The 25,999-nt window shown below is 49.0% G+C and overlaps 1 protein-coding gene across 2 annotated transcripts in view; it reads right to left on the reverse strand.

The window, feature by feature from the left end:
- Positions 1–25,999, reverse strand: part of LOC144179428 (UBX domain-containing protein 4-like) — a 60,117-nt gene that overhangs the window by 10,177 nt on the left and 23,941 nt on the right. For both annotated transcript variants that reach the window (XM_077707779.1, XM_077707778.1), the window contains 3 exons: positions 21,654–21,776; positions 17,337–17,439; positions 16,268–16,405 (listed from right to left, as the gene is read on the reverse strand). In XM_077707779.1, the coding sequence (XP_077563905.1) occupies positions 16,268–16,405; positions 17,337–17,439; positions 21,654–21,776 (364 nt within the window). The remainder of the gene's footprint in view (positions 1–16,267; positions 16,406–17,336; positions 17,440–21,653; positions 21,777–25,999) is intronic.

The following is a 25,999-nucleotide window of genomic DNA, read 5'->3' on the forward strand; positions in this document are numbered from 1 at the left end:
CCCTACCAGCCTGAGCGCTTGCTTGCGAGCAGGCAGCCATGCCTGCTTTTTTTGTGGCACCAGACCAGAAATAGGACCCCTCCACGTTGCGGAGAAAAGGAGAAAACTCCTCGGCCTATGATATATTGAAGGCCACTGGAGAGAAAGCCGCGAGCTGCTTCCTTCTCCGGGAGAGAGCGCGCAGCTTTCGTCGCGTTGTCTGCAGTCGAGTTGAGAGGGAACAATTATGAGCGATTTCTCATCATGCGTAGTTTCGGTGATAGTGAACGGACTTTCATAATTCTTGCTGGAGGAGATTGCGGGGAGAATAAACTTTACCTCCAAAATACATTCTAAGTAGTCGACGGTAAGTGTTGCAGGGTCGCATTAAGTGAATGAAAAGGAGGTTATGACAGTGATGATGCAATTGGACGTGTGCAAGTTGGGGACATTCCTTGTTTTCCTTCAAGCTACAAATGCGCGTGCGCATGCACGCACGCACACACATACACACAGCACGTTCTATGATACAGTCTATGCCCGTTACACCGGACCCTCCAAATCATGGGGAAAAAAACCTCTGCGATATCCGGAGTATGTAGTATCCAAAAAGAAAGAGGGGGGGAGGGATGTATGATCGTCAAGTGGGAATTCTGGCCGCTATTGCATATAAATGCTGCAGCCACTCCATTTTTTCTGTTTTTTTTTCTGCACGCCTGCAGCATTTATTCACAGCGTGCACACGGGGAATGCCACTGCCTAATGCAGCAGTTTCCGAAGCTAAGCACCAGCGCTTGATAAAAACCTAGCGCGTAGAGACGCGCACTCACCTGAGCAAAAAAAAGAAAGCAAATTGTTACTAGGCGCAACCACTGACCAGCTGTAAAAATTAGTCACGGCGAGCAGAATTAGTGAAGCGCCTCTTAAACACTTCGCTTCGTGCCATTGTAAGTCTGCCCGAAACCCATTCATCAAATTCGGATCGCCGCTTGACATCCAGCATCCGCCGCTTGACTTTGCGTGCATGTCAAAGAGCAGGGTAAGGTAGGTTCTGCATGCAACATTCACGGAAAGCACCACAACATGGTCGATCGGCTGCAGTGCTGACATAGCATTTGGAGGAAAGTACGCTATCTCTGTCCCCTCGAGTACTGGGGGTTGCATGTCCGCGGAACAGTTGCCCAGAAACAAAAGAACTTTCCTTTTCTCTTCGGCCATCTTCCACTCAATCTTCGGCAACCACGCGTTAAACAAATCTGTGGTAATCCAGGCTTTCCTGGGAGGGTCTGCATGTGACGCAGGGCACGAGGCCGTTTTGAATTCCCGATGAGCAGGAGCCTCAACCTTTTCTGAACCGTCCATATTGCAGAAGAAATGTACTGACAAGCGCTCTTTCGAGCACTCGTCACCGTGACACCTTTCTCCGGAGAAAGTGTACGTCTTGCTGGGCCTGGCTTTGTACACGAGTCCACTTTCGTCTGCATTCAAAATGTTCCTGTCCTCGTATTTGGCGAGGAGTGCAGGCAGCCGATTTTTTTGCCACTCGGAGACGACGGTCTGGTCGACGCTGCCGCGCTCCCCACACATTTCGCTGAACACAACACCACATCGTGCCTTAAACCGGCTGGGCCAACCCTCACTGAAGGTGACGTCGCCCTGTCCCAAAATCAGAGCAAGCTGTTCAGCTCTGCTCCAGGGTGTCGAACCGGAACCGAACCGAACCGAAAACCGGAACTGAACCGGTATTTTTGCCGGAACTGAATTTGAACCCGAACCGTTATTTTTTGAGCACGCTGAACCCGAACCGGAACTGAACCGAAAAAAGAAATAACGGTTTCCGGTTCATGCCGAAACGGTTCGACCCTCTGTTCTTGATATTGCACAGTCAATGCAATTCAGGTCTTTTTTCTTTCACGTACCATCAACTTTGTAAACGCTCGCGCACATTCCACGCCAGACAGTTGAACACTATCACGCTCTATGAAACAATGTAGCAATGGTCTGTTGCTGCTAAAACCGCGAGCATAGTGCAAGCTGACCAAACGAAATGTCATTCTCGGCAGATTGCAGGGGATATAAAACGACTTTGCCCTTCCCTAGCTGCGACTTTATCGGACCAATCAGGCTGCAGGAGTGCTCCACTGCGCAACAGCGAAAGCACACACCCGATGTGTGCAAACCTTTTGCATTTCATAATTTGTTTAAAAGGTCCGACACCTGCAAATTGTTAATACTTGACAAGTGTGACCGCAGCAGCTGCTCAATGGCTAAGCCATTTGCTGCTGACCACAAGTGGCCTCGATCTCCCTTCCCCACGACCGTTTTTCTGAAGTAGATGGAAATCGAGAACGTCGGTGTATCGAGATTTTGATCCACGTTTAATATCATCAGCTGGTTAAAATAAGTCTGCTGGCCTGCAACATAAGCTGCGCCTCGAAGCAGAGATATAGCACGGGGCATCAAATGCGCCAGTTTTTTTTAATGTGTTTACACGGAAAAAAACAAAAAGGAAAAGGCGAATCACGTTGTTTTAAAATATTAAGCAAAAAGTAAGTAAAAGCGAATATGTAAAAAAAAAAACTCCAAAACGTGGATATTGCTCTATACTTTTCTTTGCCCTGCCTTCCACAACCAAACGTGTCATCAATGCGAAGGAAGTGAGTTCCGTGGTCAGTTTTTGGGGACAGTACAGTGGACAAGTTCTGTTTTTTACAGATACAAATAACACCAGATATGTCAGGGAAAACTGTTAAGGTGCGCACTTAATCCCTTGGCAAGAAACTGCAGCCCTCGACCTTGTCTTGGAAGCAGAAACAGTAACAAAGCAGATGACACGTGCAGAAAGGCAGGCCGGTACCTCACACTGTCCCATTCGCCGAGCGATCATCTTTTCTGCTTGTTCTGCAGTTTTGTCCCTTTCAGATCTGCTTTTTTCGAAGGTGTAGTTGTACTGACTGCCCAACTCGCTACATTACTTCTACTGCTACTCGTTCCGGAGGGGAGTACTGCTGTGCGCGAATTAAAGAGCGCCTAACCAAAAAAGTTCCATCTCATACTCCGCGCGTCAAATTTCCCTTTCATTTTGTAACAGCATAATCTGTTATAAGATTCCGCAATGTAGCACACGGAACGATGGGCAGGGTCAGGCGGTACGATGACATACAGATTGTAACGCACGTATCCGGTATAGCTATCGCAAAAAGAATTGCAGTGGTCAGAGCAATAATGCAGTGACTGAGCGTTAACTAAAGCTTACTTTTAACAAAAGTGTGGCTAACACATTCGATAAGGTGACAGCTAACAAATTATTCAGGGTGACCAAATAATCTAATTCATTAGTAGTATTCATGTGCCTGTTGTATGATTTTTCTGTTTTGTTAGAAATATAAAAAATGTGCGTCATTGGTATTAAGCACGCACTGGCATTTGAACGAACCAGTACGCAGGCCTAAATTTAAGGCTTCAAGGTTAGCGTGATGGGCGGTTTCATAGTGACGATAGCTATTTCAACAAAAAAGGAAAGGGCAGAAAATATATCCCACCGTCATATCTCTTGGCGGTGGCCTTATGAATAGTCGCTAGGACAACATAAAGTCTGAGCGAGAAAGTAGGGGGTGAATCGTCGCCGCTTCATCTTTTAAAGACGATAGTCTTTCTTGGGCTACTTAAACCCAGAAATTTTGGTCTGTCTGTATGTCTGTCTGTCTGTCTGCGACTCGATTCAGCCACCCGGCCAAAGTAAAACAACGCCTGCGCAACAGTCTTATATAGTCACAGCTAAATCTACCCGTCTAAGTCCGGTGTAATGTTCATACCTGTCAACATTGTTGAAGAAGAACAAGACATTATGCAAATATAAGACAACAAATTAATACAGAAGTGATGTCTGAAGTGTTCCTTTATAAAAAATCATACATGCTTGACTTTGGCGAAATTAAATACTTCATAAACTCCAGAAAAAAAATTCACTTTGCTGTCGCCTGCTGTCGCCCGCGCCACTATAGCTTTTTGCGGCATTTTAAGGAATCAACTGGCAACAGTTACGAAAGGTTCCACTAGATAGGTTCCACGTTCTGCTTGCAACGCACGTGGAGTAGGGAAACGGGGTTCTATAAACGTTGAAGAAGGGCGCCTCGATTCACGCGCGTCTTCGCTGTAGGGCAGCGTTGGCATCGAGACACCCGGTTTGGAGCAGTGGAACGCGGCATAATTTAAAATGATTTATGCAAACCTTTGGCGTCTTTACCTTGGGAGGAGCGCGACGCAAGAGGAACAACATGAGAGGTGAGCGGGAAAGCGAAGGGAGGCATTTACTTGGCAAAAGTCGATAAAGACTCTCGTCTTTTGATGACATTTGCAACGAAAGAAGCACATACGCGGCCAATTTTTTTTCCTAATATATCGTGATTGTTTGCTTTGCAATTGCACCACTGCCTTTGGGGAACAGCAGCATTTTGAATTTTAGTTTGTGTTTTGATTTGACTGTCGTTTTAAACTACTAAGTGATTTTTTCTAATTTCAGTGATAATTCAACTCATCGAACCGGTTCGCGGACTGGTTCAAGCTCCCGAACCGGTTACCGAACCGGTTCGGTACGTGATTTTGTCGAACCGGAACTGAACCGGAACGAAATTATTTCACCCGAATCCGAACCGTAACCGAACCAATATTTTTTCCGGTTTGACACCCTGCTCTGCTTGTGAGCAAAAGTCCGTTAGCGGGAATTCCACGAGCACGCGTGTCCCACAGACACATCAACAGAGCATACTCAACCTCCAGGTGCGCCGCTTTCCGCATTCGAAAGCGCTTTTCCTGCAACTCGCCGAAGTCGCGTTTTTCAGCAACGTCTTTGTTTTTCACGATTGAATTCGCCATTTGCTTTGACAGGCGCATTCTTCTCGTGGTGTCAGCCTGTTTTTCGCCATTATCAACTGCGTTAATGATGCTTAACTTGTCTGAGAGCGAAATCTACTTTCTCTTACAACTCGCCATTTCGGCTAACCTGGTCGCTGGTGGCACAAAGAAAAACATGGCTACTGTGCACAGGCCCTGATTTGGCTCGGCTACGCCAGCGACTGATTCCGCGCCCACAATGCTGCCAGACATAGTAGTTGGCTTCTCGTAAAAGTAACAAAAAAAATATATATTTGTGTCGGCGCCGCGTGAGTTCGCTATTGACACTCAGGGCAAGCAAATTCCGCCCAAATTGAGTCTGTTGTAGCCGAAAGCCTGCTCTAGCTGGGTCCGTTATGAGCGGAGTGTGCTTCATTGAAAATGAATGGGCACCAAACAAACAAACAGAAATAGTCCGTTGTAACCGGAAGCCTGTTGTTGCCAGATCCGTTTGATGGGCGTAGACTGTAATAGAGAGTTTTAGTTGAGTGTTTTTGACGGTCCGCTCCAGCCCCAAAGGCCTGCTATGCCCAACCGCAACGCCAGTTTAAGCTAACCGATAACCATATCTCCCTGGCCGCAGAATCATTCGTGTCACCGTTTCTGCCCAGGGCGTGTGTATACCAAAACTTCATACAAAAGAAAATATAACAATTGTTATTCTGGTGACTCAAATAAAGCAAAATACCATGTTCATTGCATTCTTTCGCCTTTTCTGTATAAATTAGTCAATGACACCATATAATCGTCTTAAATAATTTAAAATACCGTATAAGTCGGAGTATAGGTCGAGATTTTTTCCAAACTATTTGCCGAAAGGTCCCACCTCGACCTATATACTGGTCATAGGCATGATATTTGTCAACTGGCAACTAGGAAGCCCATACAGCCAATTAAAACCGCGAAGGCACCATTGCCACCGACATCAATCCAACGCGCCGCCATATACAGTCTACGCCCGTTACAACGGACCCTCTGAATCCGGAAAAAAACGTCCGCTGTAGCCGAAGTATGCAGTATCCGACGGGGGGGGGGGGTATGAGCCCTTAAGTTGACCAATATTGCATATGCATAGTACATACACTTTGTTCTTTCTATACGCCTGCAGTACCTCTGCACAGCGTTCCCGCAAGGGCAAAGAATCGCGTAAACACCGTTTCCAAAGCTTGGCCCCGGCACTTGGAAAAGGCATAGCGCATGCGGCCAAGCGTGTAAAGACGCATGATGAGCTGAGCAAATAAAGCAAGAATATAACTAGGCGCAATTATTAAGCAGCTATAAAACACCAGGTGTGGCCATCAGCATTAGCTAGGCTTTTTTTAAATCCCCTCACGACGAGGCAGGTTTTCCCGAAACAGCTCGTCAAACAAACAAATCGGATCGCTGCCCGACGTTCCCTCAAGGCAGCTTACATATTTTTAGCGATTTTAGTCTGGTCATTGAAACAGCTGTAATAAAATAATCTGATGACGGACAGCTGTAAAATCGAAAGTTAGACCAGTTGGACTGCGCACGGTTACCGGCAGACTGCACACAATGGATGGGGAACAACCCCCCTACTTGAAGCATTTCTTACCTTTTTCACCGACCGGAACGGGAACGATGCATGCGTGGAAATAATAAAACCCGAACTTCACTTAACCCGAGTTTTTTATTACATAAAAAGACTGACGAGGGCAGAGTCGCCTCCGAGTGCACCACTTCGCCCTGTTTTCAAACTCACCGGAGTCGCGTTTATCGGCAGCGGCCTTGTTCTTGACGGTAGAGCGGACCGTCTGCTTAGACAGGCCTGTACTTCTGGCGATGTCGGCAGTTTTTCACCTATGTTCAACAGCGTTAATTACGCTTAATTTATCCGACAGTGAAATCAGCTACCCTGCCGCTCATGCCGCTGGTCGCACAAAAAAAAAAAAAGCCACTAGCACTGGATGCACTGGCTTGGCTTGGCTGCGCCAACGACCCGGCTGCCAGCAATGTTGCCAGACATAACAGTTTTCATTCCAAAATAAACGAAGAAAAAGCACATCGGGTGCCGGCCCCGCGGAAGTTCGCTATAAACATTCAGTCGAAACAATTTTCGCCTAATATTTAGTCTGTTGTAGCCGATAGTCTGCTCTAGCCAGGTCCGTTATGAGCGGAGTGGACTCCATTTAAAATGCATGGGGACCAGACAAACCAACAGAAATGGTCTGTTGTAACCGAAAGTCCGTTGTTGCCGGATCCGCTGTAACGAGCGTAGACTGTATACATATATTTTTTGCTTCTGATAATGATGATGGTTGGATGTTTATGGCGCAAGGCCAACTGGGGCAAAGAGCGCCAAAACAATAGTCATATATGAGGGGTGAAATCTTAAACACTAAGTAAAATCAGCAAAAACAAAAGTAAAATCACAAAACGGCAATGAGCATGGCTGGTGTATAGGGCCAGATTTCATTATGCATGATAGGAAATGAGGTTTAAAAACTTGACTTCTGACAAATACTCAAACACACGTTTCACGGAAACAATGGCATCGTCACCTAGAAAAAACGATGGATGTAGGGGAATATGTTTTCTGTAGAGTTCTCTGAAGTGTTTGTGTCGTGTTGTGTGAAGTGCCTTGCATGTGATTAGTATGTGCACTACCGATAGGGCCTCTCCACACCTGCTGCACTGGGGTCTAGATGATCCCGTCAGCAGATACGAGTGCGTCGCATGGGTGTGCCCTATCCGCAGCCTACCCAAGGCGACTTCCGTGTGTCTGTTGTGTGACTCAGTTGTGTATCGTCCCAAGTGTGGCTTTATTATGTGTAGTTTGTTATCTGTCTGTTCATTCCACTGTGCTTGCCATTTCCTACGAAGGTGTTGTCGAATTTGTGGCTTAAGGTCACTCTGTGGTAGCATTGTTATATCACTGTGTTCCTTAGTGCAGCAACTGCGGCCTTCTGATCCGCAACCTCATTGCCAGCAATCCCAGCATGGCCTGGAACCCAGCACAACACCAGAACAAGTTTTTGGGCATATATAGACATAATAGTGTTGAAAACCATATGGACAATTCTGTTTTTGCATGGCTTGTATGATGCCAATGCGCGCACAACGCTCAAGGAATCTGTATATATGATGGACTTCGAGATTTTGTGTTCAAGAATGTGTTGTGCAATGAGTACGATGCCATATGCTTCAGCTGAGTAAATTGTGGTGTATGTGCTCATGGTTCTGCATGCATCAAAGTTTGGTCCATGAGCAGCGCAAGACACTATGGTGGCAGTTTTTGATGCATCACTATAAAACTCTGCATATTGATACTTGTACTGCAGGGACAAGAAGTGCTGCAAAATTGCAGTTTGTGGTACCCTGGTTTTATCAATAGTCGTGAAAGACAAGTCACAACACACAAATTGAAGCTGCCAGGGTGGTAAAACGTCAGTAAAAGAAGATGTGTAAATGTCTGAAAAAGAGATGTTGAAATCCGAAGCTTCCTGTCTCACTCTAAGTGAGAATGGCAAAGGAACGGACGGGCAATTTACAAACACTGGTGATGTGGATGCATCATTAAAAACAGGTATAAAAGGATGGTTGTTCATCGATGAAATTTTGAAAGCGTAGAGCAAGTCCATGTACGTTCGTTGGTCCTCAAGGCACCATTTGTTACATTCAACATATAGACTCTTTGCCGGGCTAGTGCGTAACGCACCCGACGCAAGGCGGAGGCCCAAGTGGAGTACTGGGTCAAGAATTTTTAGTGTCGTTTTTGATGCCGACCCATACACGACACTGCCGTAGTCTAACCGAGACCCGACTAAGGCGGTAAAGACCCGAAGAAGCAGTTCTTTGTCGGCACCATAGGATTGGTGGGAGAGGACCTTGAGAATGTTTAGTGTTTTGAGGCATTTATGTTTAAGTTCTTTGACGTGAGGTATGAACATGAGCTTGTTATCAAATATGACACCTAAAAACTTGTGCTCCCTTTTAACAGGAATAGATGCACGGCCAAGAGCAATCTCAGGGTCCGCATTAAGCCCGCGCTTGCGGGAGAACAGAACACAAGTACTTTTGCCCGGGTTCAGTTTAAAACCGTTAAGGTCCGCTCATCCAGCAAGCTTCTTAACACCGAGCTGTACTTGATGTTCGCGAATTGACAGGTTACAGGATTTAAAAGATATTTGAACATCGTCTACATAGATGGAACAGGAAATGGTTGGTGGCAATGCCTTTCGGAGGGAGTTCATCTTAACTATAAACAATGTGCAGCTTAGAACTCCACCTTGCGGCACACCATTTTCCTGCACATGTATCCCGGACAGGGATGACCCAACCTTAACACGAAATGTCCTCATGGACATGTAACTAGAAATGGTACTTAACATGTTACCTGACACACCAAAGGACTTGAGGTCGCTAAGGATGCCATATCGCCAGGCTGTGTCGTAAGCCTTTTCAAGATCAAAGAATACCGTAAGGCAAAATTGCTTATGAGCAAATGCATCTTTTATGAATGATTCCAACGCAACAAGTTGATCGTTGGTAGATCGCCCCACCCTAAAGCAACCTGGCAGCTCTCGAGAAGACCGTTGTACTCAAGGAAGTACACGAGCCTGCGATTTATCATCTTCTCGAGCAGCTTGCACAGGCAGCTTGTCAAAGCGATGGGACGATAACTGGTGGGAGAGGAAGGGTCCTTCCCTTCCTTCAGGAACGCCACTACCATGGCCTCCCTCCAAGAGTGTGGAATCTGCCCCGAAAGCCATATTTTATTGTATAGGTGTAGGAGTGTTTCAAGAGTGTCTGGGTGTAGGTGTTGTATCATGGTGTATGTAATCTTATCTGCCCCTGGAGCTGAAGGTTTACATGTGCTCAGGGCAACCCTCAACTCATAGAGTGTAAATTCAGAATTGTAACCAGATTTTGACCTGTTACAGTAGAATCTCGATGATACGAATCTTGCGGGACCGCGAAAAATATTCGTATCATCCGAAATTCGTATGAACCAACACAGACCAAAAAATTGAGCGCTGAAAAAAAGTTTTTGTTTATTTTATTTTTTACTTTCGCGTGAACAAATCCGTGATTTTTTCTGCTTTTTTTAAACCCCCACGTCACAAAGCAGTCCTTTCTGGAGCGCGTAACGCTTCGCCTAGCTTCGCGCTTGTCTCCTCACTCCCGGTGTCCAAGCTCGCTACACGCCGCAACAGTCAAGCGTAAACCGCATGGTGCGTTTTTGCACGCGATTTTCGCACGCCTCGGCTTTGCGCGCGCTGTATTTTCACGGCCGCATTGACGATTTCGCGCCCGCGGTATCTCCTACCTCGGTCAGAAAAAGACGCTGACGACTTGCGAAACGCTCGAGAAAGCCCGCTGGCTCCGCCCGAGATGTTTAGGCTTAGCACTCCGGCAGATATTTTATGGGCGCTTTCACTAGCGGCGCGGATGGTGTTTTATAGTACCATTTTCGCCAACGTTATCAGCTCCTTTACTGCAAAAGAAACTTCGCGTCTGCCTTGAGCGGCATTTTAAAGAGCGGCTAGAAGCAGTCGCTCAAGCGGTCGTGCCACTCCGCAGAAGAAGCCGCCGCCATGTTGCCGCCGCCGGCCGCGGCGCGCGCAGCGTGCGAGAGGTTTCGCGGCGCGCATGGGCCGTGCGGGGCGCGTTTTCGCGAGCAGAAAACAACAGCCCGGCCATTTCTGGAGAAAGAAGAGTGACAAATGGGGAGAGAGAGCCGTCACTTGCTTGTTCGGCAGTCGGGCGCCTCGCCGGCTCGTTCGTATCACCCGCCGGGCCGCGCAGGTCCGTTCGTAACAGCCGAAATTTTTCCCATTGCAAACAATACAATTTTGCCGGGACTTTTCAGAAATTCGTATCATCCCGAAATTCGTATCACCCAGAATCGTATCATCGAGATTCTACTGTATTGTCATGTAGGGACTTTTTTTCACAAGCAGTTTTATGTTTCAGGAAAGTGTTTGTGTAGTGTGCAGAGCTGGAAACGTGTTGGAAGTGTTGTGCAAGTGTGTTAGCCTGGTCTTCTAGTGTGTCCCTTGTTGTACTGACCAGGGGCAGGCTGTGTGTCTGTTGTCCTTTTAGTTTTCGTATTCGTGTCCAGACTTTGTGTGTGTCTGTGTAAGAGTTTATGGATGTCAAGAAGGTGTGCCAACTCTTTCGTTTTGCCTCACGGCGCACACGTTTTCCTAACGCCTTGGCCTGTTTGAACAAGAGGAGGTTTCCCGACGTGGGGTACCGACGAAGGACACCCCACGCCTTGTTCTGGGCCTCTCGCGCCCGCCTACAGTCCTCATTCCACCACGGCCTCCGCTGGTTGCGCGGGGCACCAGAGGCGTGGGGAATGGACTTTTCGGCAGCGTCGAGGATGTGCGCCGTGAGGAGTTGGGTAGCTTCTTCAACGTGCAGGTGTCCTATGGATGTGTGGTTAGTTTCGATGTCTCAGTAAATGTGTTCCAGTTAGCTTGAGCCTCATTAAACCTATTATGGGAAGATGAATTGCTTGGGCCTTTACCTATGTATGTCAGTAAAGTGGGGAAGTGGTCACTGCCATATGGGTCAGTGCCCACACCCCACTCAAGACATGGAAACAGAATTGCCGAACCAATAGCCAAGTAAAGATTTGAGTAAGTGTTGTGTCCTATGTTATGGTATGTAGGCTGTTTATTGTTGAAAAGGCATGCTCCAGAGGATGTAAGAAACCTCTTGCGACCCCGGGCATCCGTACGAGAAGAGCCCCATAAAGAATTGTGAGCATTAAGGTCGCCTGTTAAGATGTATGGTTCGGGCAGCTGGTCAACCAGCGCCTCGAAGTCAGAGCTCAAAGGTGTAACATAAGGACAGGGTGTCTAGCAAATTGCCTAATTCAATTTCCCTGACTTTTCCATGTTTTCCATGACCATTTTAAACGAAATTCCCTGACCAATACAACAGGCGCCATTATGTGTAAATGGTCCGTGCAGCATATAAAAAGCATATACAAAACACATTAACTTAACTTTGTTCAGTTTGAGGTTTGCTTGCCTTCTGTTACGGCTTCAGAGAGTTTATTTCATCTTGCCAGATAGAAGCTTCAAGTGCGCTTCAGCGAGCACATTTTGCTTTTTTTTTATTGTCCTGACTTGACATGCAACGTGAATCGCATGGTGCGTTTTTTTTTTTTGCACGCGATTCGCACGCGTCGGCGTTGCGCGTGCGATTTTTTGACGCCCGTGTCGACGATTCGCGCGCGCGCAGCTTCTGCCTCGCTCAGAAAATGACGCGCGTCGCGGGAGGCAGTGGGAGGAGCCTGCCGACTTGCGCCAATAGAGAGCCGCATACCTCATGGCGGCAGTTTCGAAGCTCTCGATATGTTTAGGCTTACCACCCCAGCAGGTATTGCATGGGCGCTTTCACTAGCGGCGCGGATGACGTTTTATAGTACCGTTTTCGCCCACATTATAGGCTCCTTTACCTCACAAGCAACTTCGTGCGTGCCTTGTGTGGCATTTTAGACAGCGCTTAGAAACGGTCGCTCGAGCTCCCGCCACCAGTTCGCGGCCGAAGCCGCCGCCATGTTTCCGCTGCCGGCAGCACCGCGCGCAGCGTGCAGGTGGTTCCGCGGCAGCGTCAGAGCGTCTGTGACATGCGCGGCGCATTTTCGCGAGCAGAAAACGCCCCACGCGGTTCACGCTAAACCATGTCATGTTCCTTTTTGATTAGGTAATTCTGGCTCCTGATGTCATAAGAAAGAAGTTCTATCAAGATTAGCTACAAAAAAGCGCTGACGTTTAAAATTCGCTGAAAAAAAAAAGCCCGTTGTGCGTGCGATTTGGGCACCACCTACATCGACCCTCTTCGCAAGTGCAACCAGCAAGCTAGGCCAGCTGCGAGCTGCGCGAGCCGCACGGCGAGTTTCTGCACGCGATTCGTGCGCGGTATTTTCACGGCCGCGTCGACGATTTCGTGCCTGCGGTGGCTCCTTTCCTGCACAAGCAAGTGCGTTTGTGCCTTGAGTAGCATTTTAAAGAGCCGTTAGAAGCGGTCGTTGGAGCTACCGCACTACTCCGCGGCCAGTGCAGCCGCCATGTTGCCGGCGCCTGCCGCTCGGCACGCACCGTGCAGGTGGTTTTCGCGGCGGCGTCAGCGCGCCCCGTGCGCGGCGCGTTTTTGCTTGCAGAAAAACCAGAAAACGTTTCATACGGTTCACGCTTTCATCGCGCGCGAACGTGTTGCGTTCGGTAACTTCTTGGGGCCCCCCAACACTGGTTTCCCCTATTCTGAAACTGTGGGCAGGCCCCGAAGTGATTTTCCCTGACTGCTACTACTTGATTAAAAAATTCCCTGACAATTTCCTGACTTTTCCCGGTGGCGCGAAATTCCCTGACTTTTCCCGGTTTTCCCGGTCGCTAGACACCCTGCAGGAGGAATGTATATGGAGCATACCGTTATCAATCTATTAAATATTATTAAGCGTATTGCTACAGCCTCAAGTATAGTGTTCAGAGTGACAGGGTGGCAGGCTAAGGATTTCCGGGCAATTATGGCCACACCGCCAGAAGAGTGTGTGCAGCCATCCCTGTCCTTTCTGAAGACCATGTAACTATTCAAGAAATTTGTGTGCTTGGAATTCAAGTGTGTTTCCTGAACACACATTACACTTGGCTGATTAGCATGCAGTATTTCGTATACATCGTCAAGATTTTTAAGAAGGCCTCTACAGTTCCATTGAATTATGTTTTCTCTTCCCATTATTTAGTGTGAGAGCTACTGGAGTGTGTGTGTTTGTTTATGTGTTGTCTTTCGGGGCTGTGACTCTCGCCTTTTTTGGCTTGTCGGGAGGCTTTGGCGTCGGGACGCGTTCCTTGCGGTGCACCGCAGGCAAGAACGGCCCGAAGTCCATCTCCTCATCCGATGTCCTGGGTGTGCCCGTCGAACCGGGCCCCCCGTACTTGGCCCCCCTTCGGGGGCCCTTCGTTTGACCCGCCACCGCCGCAGGTGTCGGGGGCAACAGAAGTGGCACGGGCGGTGCGGTGGCGGTGGGAGCCGGTGCGGGGCCCGTGGTGTCCATGGCACCCTCCAACGCACTGGAGTACGGGGAGGCAGGGACGGGAGCGGCACCGGTCCCGACGGAAGAGGTTGCCACCACAACCGCTGCTGGCTCAGCGAGCGGTGCGGAGGCGGGTTGGGCTGCCAGAGGCAACCCAGGGGGGGGCGGGGGCGGGACCAAGTCCGACTCCCGGTACTGGGTCCCCGCCGAAACCAGACGCCGCTCCGCCCCCCGGCGAGCTGCGTCGGCGTACCTCCCCAGGGGGAAAGAGGCGAACCTCTTCCGCGCCTCTGGGAAGGTGATGTTTTCGTTGACTTTCAAGGCAATTATCTGTTTTTCCTGTTTGAACTTTTCACAGCTCCTAGAATAGGCAGCGTGTGGTCCCTGGCAGTTCGCACAGGTGAAGTTCTCGGATTTACAATTGTCAGTTAGATGATCATGTGCTGCACATTTTGCGCACGTCAATTTACCACGACAAGAGGTTGTGCCGTGCCCAAACCGTTGACACTTGAAACAGCGGCGTGGGTTCGGCACGTAGGGTCGGATTGGACATCTCAAGAAACCTGCGTTGACCGACTCAGGAAGGTAAGAGCGGTCAAGTGTCAAGATTATGTGCTTGGTTGGAATTATTTCATCATTTCGGCGTATGGTGATTCGCCTCACTGCTGTCACGCCCTGATCTCAGAGGCCCTCGAGCAGATCTGCTTCAGTCTCACTCATTAGATCCCAATCAGAGATCACGCCCTGGCAGCTATTGAGGCTGCGATGGGGCGTGATCTTGATGTCAACATCTACCATGCGCGTCTGCTTGAGGAGGTTAGAGGATTGTTCTTTGTTTTCTACTTCTATCAAAACTTCTCCCGTTGTGAGTTTCTTAGCCTTGTACGATATTCCGATAAGGGTTTCAAGAAACTTGGAGATTAGAAACACAGACTGGGAAGTGATGGGCTTTGTCTTGTCAACAGATTCCATGATCAAAAACCGCGAGAAATTATCAGGCTTTGGGGGAGAGATCGATTGCAAAGGAGGAAAAGAAACTTCGGTGCGGCCCCTTTTCGGGGGCCGATCACGTCTGGGGGGGGGTTTGGAAAATGCCATATGATACATTGGAAAGCAGGGAGACGGGGGTACTTTCTCCTTTGACCTTACCCTGGTAGTCAAAGAGGTCCCGGAGCTCCCTGCCTGGTAGACAGGCAGGGAGCCCATCGGCCGGAGCTTGACCAAGGCTCCGACGGCCACCGTTCACGGCTTCTAACCCTTCACCTTTCAACTTCTAGCCACGGTAGGTGACAGCTTAAGTATGGGGGGCTTGGGGTACGCGGTGTCGCCACTCTCCGTCACCAAGATTACTCAAGGTGCCCTGTGCGGGGATATTTTTTGCTTCTCTCGCTGTCAGTGATAATTTCTTCTCGCTCCAGGTATGTTCAGGCACTTGGTGCCAGTTAATCACAGCATTTAAAAGAAACGTCATATAGTATGCCCAAACCAACAGCAACAGTGCTGACTACCGGCAGTTCAGTGCCACCGAAAAGAGTTCACTCTACTGGCGCAAGCTGAATGGGCAGCTCTCGATATGCAACACTTGGAAGACCTCGCTTCGTGGTGGGCGCCGCGCTGTGCGACTGGAACTGAAGGACAAGGTGGCGACTTTTCTTTGCGACCATTGCGTGGCGTCTCTATGAAACGGAAAGGTGGCGACAGCCCCGAGAGGCCTGGCCGCCTTTACAGACCGGCTCTCACGACGTTCGACACACGGATGTCCCATGCTAGGCGCTTGCTTCGAGATAAGCAATTCCCATATACGATTCCCCGGACTGCACCGACAACGAATTGCTGTGTGGGCGACAGCCATACAGAAGCGGTTGTGCAATAAAATGATGTCGTTGACCTAACTTCTTTTCTCATTTTTCGGCCACAAGGTAAGGGGGTCGACCTATATTCCGGCTCGACCTATATTCCGACTTACAAATAGTCAAGACAAGGCTGCCTTTCTGGGCGCTGCATTGAAGTAGGCTCGCATTTTTGTTGACATTTTTTGCTTCCGTTCTTAACCCTGTTGAGGTGTGTCACACCTTTGGCTATTCAGAAGCGCTTCCGCAGTTTTGTTGCTGACGTTCTAACTGAAGAAACGGAGTTCGCAGTAGCGCGCTCGCCTCGCTAGGGGCAGCCATCGTGAAATTCCGCAAGCTTGAAATAGGGTATGCTGCCACGGTGAGCAGAGCAGCGCCCCAGTCCGGTAACGCTGCTTGCTCCGGAGCCTGCCACACATGCGCAATGGCGCTCCTGCATGCTATCGGAGTGGAGTGGACTGCCACAAGCGGTCAGCTCAAACTTCCTAACAGCAAGCACGCAGGTAGTGTCTCCCCACCCACCCACCGGACTCACCGTGACGGGGACCACAAGGATGACGGCCGAGGGTGCCAGCTCCAGCTCCCGCAGGGTGCTCTGGTAGTGCTCCGGGGTGAACTCCCGTCGGGGGAAGGTCGTCGACAGGGTGAAGTTCGAGAAGCTCGGCTGGATCGTCTGTTGTTGTCAAAGGAGGAGGAAGAACGGGGAAGAGTCTTCAGGAAGCCATCCAGCTTAAAGGGACCCTGCAACACCTTGTTTAACTTTTTTCTTAGTCATAAATGCTTTCAGAACGTAGTCAACCAACACGTCCCATACTCAGAACAGGGTGTCCTGCAGTACAGAGAAATTACGATAATACGACTTTAAAGGCAGCACCCAAAACTGGCGTATGACAAGGGTGTGGGTAAATGCCGGCCTAGTAGATAGTCTCATGCGACAGGTGAGCTAAGCTACTACAGTGGAATCTCGGTCATACGAATCTCAAGGGGCAGGAAAAACATTCGTATCATCAGCAAACGGCAAAAAATGGAAACGTGCCGCGCATGCAACAGGCGGCGGCAACATGGCGTCGGCTCTTGCCGCGAAGAGGTGGAAGTAGCTTCAGCGACCGCTTATAGCCTTTTCTTAAAACGCAACTCAATGTGTAAACTAAATTGCTCATGCGGGAAAGGAGCAGACAGTGTGGGAGAAAACTGCACTATAAAATGTCATCCGTGCAAAATATCCCCCCGCGGAGGTGGTCCAGCCAGCTGCTGCGAGCGCTTCGAAATTGCCACCATGAGGCACACGCCTCCCCATTGGCACAAGTCGTGAGGCTCACCAGGGTTCATAGTATTGGAAAATATAAAGATTACAGTTTTATGACCAACACTGTTTGGTCTATTGTTGTCCAAAAATGGCTAATATCGCTAATTATCTTGGTAACTAATTGACTGACTCAAAAGATACTGCGACATTTGAAGTCAGTGGCAAAAAAGCAGCAAGGCTGGCAAGTTTCACGGGGTTTGCTTAAAAATTAAAGGACGCTGTTTTAAGAGCAGCGTCCCCCCTCAAGAGTCGTGCAGAAGTGTGCGCTGTAATGCGCAAAGAGCGCATGTGCACTCACCTCAACCACGTAGTTGTGCACCTCTTGGAGCGTGGCGCCTGCGTCGAAGGTGTGCGGAGTTGAGGTGCCATCCGGAAGACGGAACTGGATTCTCGCCACTTGGCTGCCCACAGCAACAAAAAGAAAAGGGGAGGGGGGCGATAAGATTTGTATATGCCTTACATTCACTAGCCACATTCCGCGATTTCCATCACTGATTTGCATGCTTGGCTCAGCGGAGATATTGTCATGCAGTGTAGAAAGAATCTAGGTTCTCGTAGAAATGGACGTTTATTGGAGCGAACTGGTGCTCCGCAATAAACTTCAACAAAGCACAAGCGGCGAAGAAGCAGTCAAGGAAGTGACGTGTGCAGACGGGCGTCAGCGAATCGAATGCTGCGGTGTCCACCCTGCGAGCATTTATCTTTTTACGTTATTGTTTACAGAACAGTCAAATTAGATTGAGACCACTGGCAACCAAAGAAGAACATTCCAGTCTACCAACGACAGGGTGAAACACTCTCTCTATGAAATGGGATCGCCTGCGCGGCATACAAAAGAAAGAGAGGGAAACAGGCGCATCACTTCAAGCACAGATAAGACAGCTGGGCACGGCCAGACGCTGGTAGCAAACACACAAGTAAACAAAACAGAAGGCATTGTTGGTGGCAATAATAAACCAACTCCCCTAGCCACTGCTCCCTTATTTACAAAATATTCAGGGAAGCTTGCACACATGCGCAACACTTGATTGCCTAAGCTGTTGTAGGTGAGCATTGCCAGACAGTTTCAGTATCGTTCAATTGCATAGTTGCAGTGCTAGTAATTGTTGTCATATGCATTGAGGAGGTCGTCGTCGTCTTCGTCGTCTTCGTCGTCTTTGTCTTTCTCATTTTGAGCAAGTGTTGCCACGATGAGGACAAACGCTTGAGGCTTTCTTTTCTTTTCTTTTTTGCTAAAGCCACTCCGCGAGCCGGGGACTCGGCGGCATGCGCTCACAAGCACTCGGCATTTTCTTGGTATTATTTTTTAAATTTAATGGCGAACTTACGGCAAGTAACGACAGCTCCGCTATTAAGGGGAGATGCGCGTCGAAAAATCGCGTTTTTCGCGGAATTTTTCAGTTTTGAGATTTTACCTGTAAAATTATCTTTGTACATTCAGCTACAACTACGCAAAAGATCAAGGCAAAATTCGAACGAGAAGTTAGTAAAAAATCAATTTTATTCAGCCACGGTGGTTCGAGAAAGTGCTAGTTTCGTCGCAAATCAGCAACTTTCGATCGTCTGCATCTCGAGAATGCGGCGTCTCCCGCCATTGCTGTTTGCTTGGAGAGGTTGAGAAAGCCTTCCTCTAGCCCACAGCACCTCCGACAGTTTCGCATTTCGGCCCAAAATAATAAAAAAAGGCACGTTTTGGCGCCTGTTTCGAGCACTTCTACTGGACATTTAAATCACGTGGTGCTCTACCGAGGCCGCCATTGGCTTACACGGAGACGTTGCTGCGGCGAAGCACCGAAGCCTGCATTGCCTGCATCCGTCCTCGACTGTGTACGGCGACTCAATCGAAGTCTGTGTCCCTTTTTCTGCGTTTTTTTAGTTATCTCTTTATGAACGAACCGAAAAAGTGCGATTTCCGAGCGCGGAAGGCTTGGACGAAGACCCCGTACCGAGGACGGCGTCGCAAACCTCTACGGAAAGTGACAGCGGGAGGCAGCCGCCCGACGCCTCCGGTTAGCCCTAACCAGCACAACGGCCACTCGGACGAAATCGACGCCGCGCTGAACTTTGTGAGCGCTTCGGAGGTGAAGATTTGACTCTTCGAGAAAGATAGAGCAGCAAGCGATTGGAACTCTGCGAGTGCTGTGATATGCGATGTCAGTGCGCTTACGGTGCTGATAAGCAAAGCTGCTTGCCCAGCGTGCCACACCTGTACCCTCGCGGTACGCGAACCGGTCGAAAAACGGAAGGGCCTCTCGGCGTTTCTTGAGTTGCATTGTGCGAATAGTGAGTGCCCTGAATCGGTACTTTCTTCTGTGCACACCTCGAGCCGTGTTGTGCCATGGTGACCTTGCGAACGGTGCTAGCGGAAGCCGGGAATATCGGAGTGGGAGCTCCCGCGACAGCTTCGCCGTGAACGTCAAGGCGGTGGTGGCTGCGCGAGCTATTGGCATCGGGCACGAACAGCTTTCACGTTTTTGTGCCTATCTTGGCTTGCCGACGCCGTTACATCATAAGAACTTTATTGCGATCGGCAAGAAAGTTCATACTGCGGCCATGAAAGCCGTGGGGGAAGAACCCAAACCGCTGAAGCTCGAGCCCATCGCCGAAACCAGGTGAAGAGAGCACGTCTCACGGACTCCATTCAGGAGGGTGCTGAGGGGCAAACATATGAACCAGGGGAGTTCTGAACAGCTGTGCTGTGTTTGAGACACATTGCTCTATTTTTGCAAGAAATTTCATGTGCTTTCATCATGTTTTTTAAAAATACAGATGTTTGAAACTTTCAAAAGCATTTTTCTCCATTTGTACTTTTCAGCATTTTTTACGTGTTGTGCAACACATTTCAGGTACTTCAAATGGTCAGATATGGATGAAATTTTGCACACAGCCTCTTCAAAGTGTGTAGAATGTCAATATCTATATGCATTTTCAATATCTCTTATACATTTTTTGCAAAAAATCAAAATGTTGACTCACAGCGCACAAAATATATACTTTTGGTGTTCCTGATTTTTTTTACAAATATAGGAATTATTTGAATACATTTTAAGTAGTTTTTGACATACTACTTTACCTAAGCAGCAAAACGAGCTATTGCAGGCTGCTCTAAACAAACATTTATTATGAAAAAAGATATGCACAAAAAACCCTATATTTTGCTCTTGAGGGCTGTCTCACACAAAAACTAATGAAGCTACATAAGAACTAAGCACATATTTGGAATCAGCATTAAAAACTCAATCTATGACCAAAGTTTCATAACTTTAGGTATAATATTAAAGAAAAAGTGTTTTCGAGGAGCATCTCCCCTTAAAAGCTGGTAAGCCTTTCTGCTCCCACTGCTACGATAACACCGATGGCACAACAGAAGGAATGTGCGTGATGTGTGCACAGGAACAAATGGTTTCCCTTATCCAGCCAATGATCCCCAACAGTAGACCGCATGTTACGGTCTGTCAAGTGTGTGCAAGTTACTCGTGGGGGCTTTAATGTCCTTTTCAGTAGCCAGAAGACACTGAAGGCCTCATCATCATGCAACAAACAAGGGTGGCCGTATGGTTTGTGCACTAGGAAGAGCTTGCTAATCTGACAGCTCTGCACTCACTCTTGTACTGCACAACAGTGAAAAGTTTGAACTTGCACACTTTTCTTCTTCGCTGAACATGGAGGACGTCATTCATTTGGAGCGTGCATTGGCATCTTAGACTAGCCGGTGAAAGCGTCAATTATTCACACTGCTATGTGTTCTAGTTTTATCAACTCGAAACCACAAGGCACAGGGATTATTCATTACTGTTGAAACTACAACGTATGGCCGTGTGGGTGGGTGACATGTTCACTAGCCATTTTCAACGCTCACAATGCATACTGTGAATGAATGATGTCCGCCATGTTAAGCGAACAAGAAAAGGCTAAGAAAACATCTCCGGCACGTCGAAGTGAGCCTTGAACAAAGCTCCTTTAACACTAGACAGGTGATCCCGTCACAGTTCTGACAACATGCTGTTTCAGCAGCCCCTAGCCTCGATCCTAACCCGTTTCTGTCCTGATCGTGTCAGTATTATGAGTTGCAACTACCCAATGGCTGCAGCATGTGCAATACTACCGGTTTGGCCGCTTGATTCAATCTAAGCGCCATTTAATTAATCAATCCAAACACCATCCAACAGCCTCGGCCAACGGCCGTCCCCCTCACAATTTCGTGACACTCCTCCACCGTTTTCATTGAGTGTTCTTTCTTCTCATCGTTCGCTCAGTTACAATGCCGCCACGAAACCCTAGTAGCAGCTGCCCAAGTGCTTGCGCACTAAAAGTTCTCGGACCACAAGACTGAACTGGCCAAATAACTTTGTGTCATTGAATACATCCAGGTGAACTACAATTTCCGAGATGTGGAGCCTAGATTGGAGTAGCACAGACTACAAACAGCCCCCTGCAGAATTCCAAATGGTGCACAGCTGACTGGCCGCCAAACCTTCCACCACATGCATAAAAAGGTGCTAGAGCCATTTCAATGCTTCCCCAAGCTTGGTGCAATGAAACCCAGTACTGTTGTGGCAGGCAGGGTATGCGATGTTGCATGGAAGACGGGAAAACGCGGACGTGCGTTCCTTACCTCCTGGCGGCCGCCTCGTGCGCTGCCCTCTGCTGCTGCTCCAGGAGACGCTGTGCCTCGCGCTCCCGCCTCTGCTGTTCCTCCTGGGCCTTCTCGTGCTGGTAGCGCTCCGCACGATCTGCCCTGCAAGTGCACGGGGGGAGAGGGAAGCCTTCACCAGGCATCCAGCTTGGAGACAACCCTGTGGTCTGGTGGAAAGAACGCCCACGGCCCAGCTCTCCCAAACAACACCCAAACACAATGAAAGCACAATTTTCAATTCCAAGAATTGCTAGTTTTCTATTAGCCATTTGCTACTAAACCCCCCATGCTTCACAAGACAATAATGACAGCAACAACAAGTTCATCTAGGCTGGTATAGACTAGACAAGGCACGGAACTGATACGGCTGCGTCTAGCGGGCAAAGAGGTGTACGAAGCATGCTCCAACTGCCACCAACAAAAAGCATCCAGTGCATGTGCATCATAGGATGTGGAGGGCCGCTTTATCCTCTTGTGAACTTCAGCATGTTTTTGGGCTGGACAAACACAGATGGGGTGTTTCTGCAACACTGCTGGTGTCAAGCACTTAGCGATGCCACGCGAAACTCTGGAAGCATGGTTTGCGCGGTACAAAAAAGTGGAAATGATAATAGCAGAGAAGTCTTCAACCGAAGCACACAGGCATAGCTGAAGTCACAGCAAAGAAGCTTCAGCCAATAAACAAGGCTACCAGGCTGTACCACAAACAGTGAATTTTCATATACCAAGCATGCATTAAGTTCTACAACAATCCCTCAGGCAAAATGAAGAAACAATGGGCTAAAACAAAGCAGGCACAAACACCTGGACATGAGAGAACTAGGGGTGTGCGAATACTCGAATACGAATCGAAAAGCAAGTGCTCGAATAATTCGATTCGCGAACCGAATATCAGATATTCGGTAAACCTGAATACTTGATGATGATGATATTTTATGCGTGAAATGCAAAGGGAGGCTTTTTTTTTCCAATATGGCCGCTCGGGCTGGTTCGGGTTCGTTGGTTAGGCATCCGCTGTGTTCGCAATCCTCATTGTTCAGTGAGCGTGCAGAGGTTGCTTTTAGAAGATTTCCTGCGTCGTGTGCGTGATACGCACCACGTACGTACGTGGTGTACACTGTGCATACGGGACAGCGAGACCGCGTGACTGGATACGCCGTCGGGCTTGCAAGCGCCGCGATCCACTGTACTCCGTGTACGTTAGGCCTGTGCTAGGCCTTCATTCGCTGGGACGTTAAAGAGCAGCAGCAAGCAGCAGTGGAATAAGGGATTGGTTTTTATGCATACACCGTGTGTGTGGTACGGAACGCGTACTTTGTGATATACTGGGCCCACGCGACCTGCGAGACTGTATACCGTACGCCGTCGGACTTTCAAGCGCCGCCATCAGCCAGGCGTCGGCACTGCCCCACGTCCGTTTTCTAAAATCTTGCATAGATTTTTTGAGTCGGCAACATGGCGGAAAAAACATCCCCCTCGCGAGGGGCACGATCAAATGCAGAGCGTTTCTGCGGGGGGGGGGCGCGCCTGCAAGTCGTATGGATTACGTATTGGTTGTTGTTGTTGTAATTGTTGTCTTCCAGCGTAGACATTGTCGATGAAGTCGATGGTGAAACGTGCCGTGAACCCCCTGCCGCGGCTATGACGCAACGTGGCGCGGCTATGACGCAACACAATCCAACACAATCCACTTTAATCCAATCCATATCCAAGCCAATCCAAGCCAATCCAATCAAATCCAATCCAATGCCCCTCGCGAGAGAGTGTTATAGCGCCGAAATCGCCACCACGCGAACGCGTGATGCTAACGTCACGATCACGCCACAGATGTTAGCGACCGCAGCGCGCGCGAACGACATATGTGGTTTAAAGGAGCCATGAAGAGAAAACACAAGTTTGGTTCATTCAAAAGATTGTCTCTTTAGAATCATACTGACACCACTTTTAACGTAAACTTCGCTCAAATAAGCTACATAATTAGGAAAAACGGGAATGGTCATGCGACCCACCAGCTCATTTCCCGCAACAGAACCTATGATGTCACATGAGCTAAGCTCTGCGATTGGCGGAGGCTGGCAGAAGCAGACGCAAATTAGGTAGAGCTTACAAACCAGACGAACGAGCGATTTGCGCTTAAATTTAGGGCACATTCTTTACAAAGCAATAAGAATGATGGGACAAACAGTGGAAGTTACGAAAGCACATGTAAACATAGAAGTACTGATGCGTTCTGCTGTTCGTACTGCGCACAGCATGCTTGGAGCTGCACAGCACTACGGGGCTTGGGGTTGTCTCAGACGACACTGGCCGATTGGCGCAAGCAACGGTGTCTTACGTGACCCCATTTGTTGAGCGAGCACTGTTTCAGGGAACGAATATTTTCTCCCAGAACAAAAACAAGCCAGGTTTAAATGCGGGGAAAAACAAACCTAACGCTTGCCACGGTATGGTGGCGCCATCTAGGTTACGGAACGTAAAGAAACGCGGGAACAAACCAACACCGCTGTACAGGGTGGAGACAACCTTTGAACGGTCCCGTGCCGCCTCAATTGGGCCAACGGGCTCAACGCGTTATTCTTTTCGTTTCCCACGAGACCTAGCAACGCGAAACAGACAATATGATTCAAACTTCTTCAGTAAACCGCGTTGCGGCGATAATTTTAGCGCGGTTTTGACACAATGACTTGCTTCGGCGGCGAGCGAGCAACCGAAAATGGCGGCGCCAGCGTATACGTGTCTCTACCCTGTACGGCGGATGCGTGAATGAAGGTACTCCAGGCTGCAGAGCGGTCGGTTCCTGTGATGTCATTTGGGACCACGAAAACGCACGATTGAGCGGGAAAATCAAAATTTTAACCTAAATTGTTTAATTTCTCAGTGAATAAGCAGCGTTTGTATCCGGACAAGCACTGGGGGCACTATAAAACACGAAATCTTTCGAATAAAACCAACTTGCATTTTCTCTTCATGGCTCCTTTAAGCGCGAACCGACCGCGGCGAGAGAGCGCGATGCGAGCGCCCCACCTGTTCTTGCGCGCGAACCTAACGCGGCGAGAGAGGGTGTTGCGCACGTCCCCACCTGTTGTGCGCCCGAACCGAACGCGGCGAGAGAGGGCGTTGCGAGCGGAGAGAAGGCGAGGAGGACGCGGGGGAGAGGGCGCACCTCTGGCCGACGGTTGAATGAGTCAAGGATATAAGGCACGTTCGTAACCTTCCGTTCTGTGTCGGCTTTGTGGCTCAGTTGGTAGAGTACCATGCACCTTGCGTTCCGCCCGCAGAGTCGTAGGATCGAAACCTGGCGCCGGCAAGTATTTATATAGTGTAGGGGGAGCGATGTGGACGCGGACTACGGACGCCAACGCAGGTGACATCGTGAGTTACTGAAATGCTCTGCATTTAAAAAAGAAAAGTGCCATCTGGAAGCACTTCATAAAGGTGAGCCCACAGGAAGCTACTTGCACCAGCTGCAATGCCAAGCTTCGGACGCCTTCAAGCACAACGACCCCACTTGCAAACCACTTGAAGAGCAAGCACTATGGTTTGCACAGTTTGTTTTTGGCGGAAAGTGGGAAACAAAAAAGTTTTGCGAGCGCAACGCAGCCCACCATCAAAAACAAATTTGAGCAGCCTAAGGAGCTGCCGTTGCGCCGGAGGGAAGAAAGAACAGCTAAAATTGCCCGCATGCTGGCGCTTGACCTGCAGCCACACGACTTCGTAGAAATTCGAGGTTTCGAAGAGCTCATGCACGAAATGGGGCCCCTGTATAAAATACCCTGCCGGACAACCTTTTCGAGAACAGTTGCTCCCGAGCTGTACAGGGATACTGTGAGGTCCATCAAAGGGATCATTTGTTCGGACATTCAAGACGGGATACAATCCCTCTCATTCACTAGCGACATGTGGACGTCGAGGTCGAATGAGAGCTACACTAGCCTCACCTGCCATTATTTGACCGCCAACTTCGAGTTGCGAGCATTTGCCCTGAGCAACACGCTCATGACTGAGAGCCACACCGCCTGCAACATCCTGGCCCACCTGCAGGAAATGATGGCAGCATGGGAGCTGCCACTGGACCAGCTGCCAATATACTTCGCAAGTGACAACGCACGGAATTTCCGTGCTGCCCTTAGATGCCTCCTGTGTACACCCCTGCAGTGTTTGGGCCACACACTGCAACTGGCCATTAAGGATTCCAGGGAAATCACTCCTGGAGTCCCTGAAACTTTGAAGAAATGCCAGGCAATTGTGGGCCATTACAAGCACAGCGCCAAAGCCACAGCAAGCCTCCAGGATTGTCAGGAACTACCCACACTCAAGCTTATTCA

This window comes from Haemaphysalis longicornis, unplaced genomic scaffold (genome assembly GCF_048455015.1).
Source record: "Haemaphysalis longicornis isolate Haplotype H1 unplaced genomic scaffold, Haemaphysalis longicornis Haplotype H1 scaffold_4, whole genome shotgun sequence".
NCBI classification, from domain to species: Eukaryota; Metazoa; Arthropoda; class Arachnida; order Ixodida; family Ixodidae; genus Haemaphysalis; species Haemaphysalis longicornis.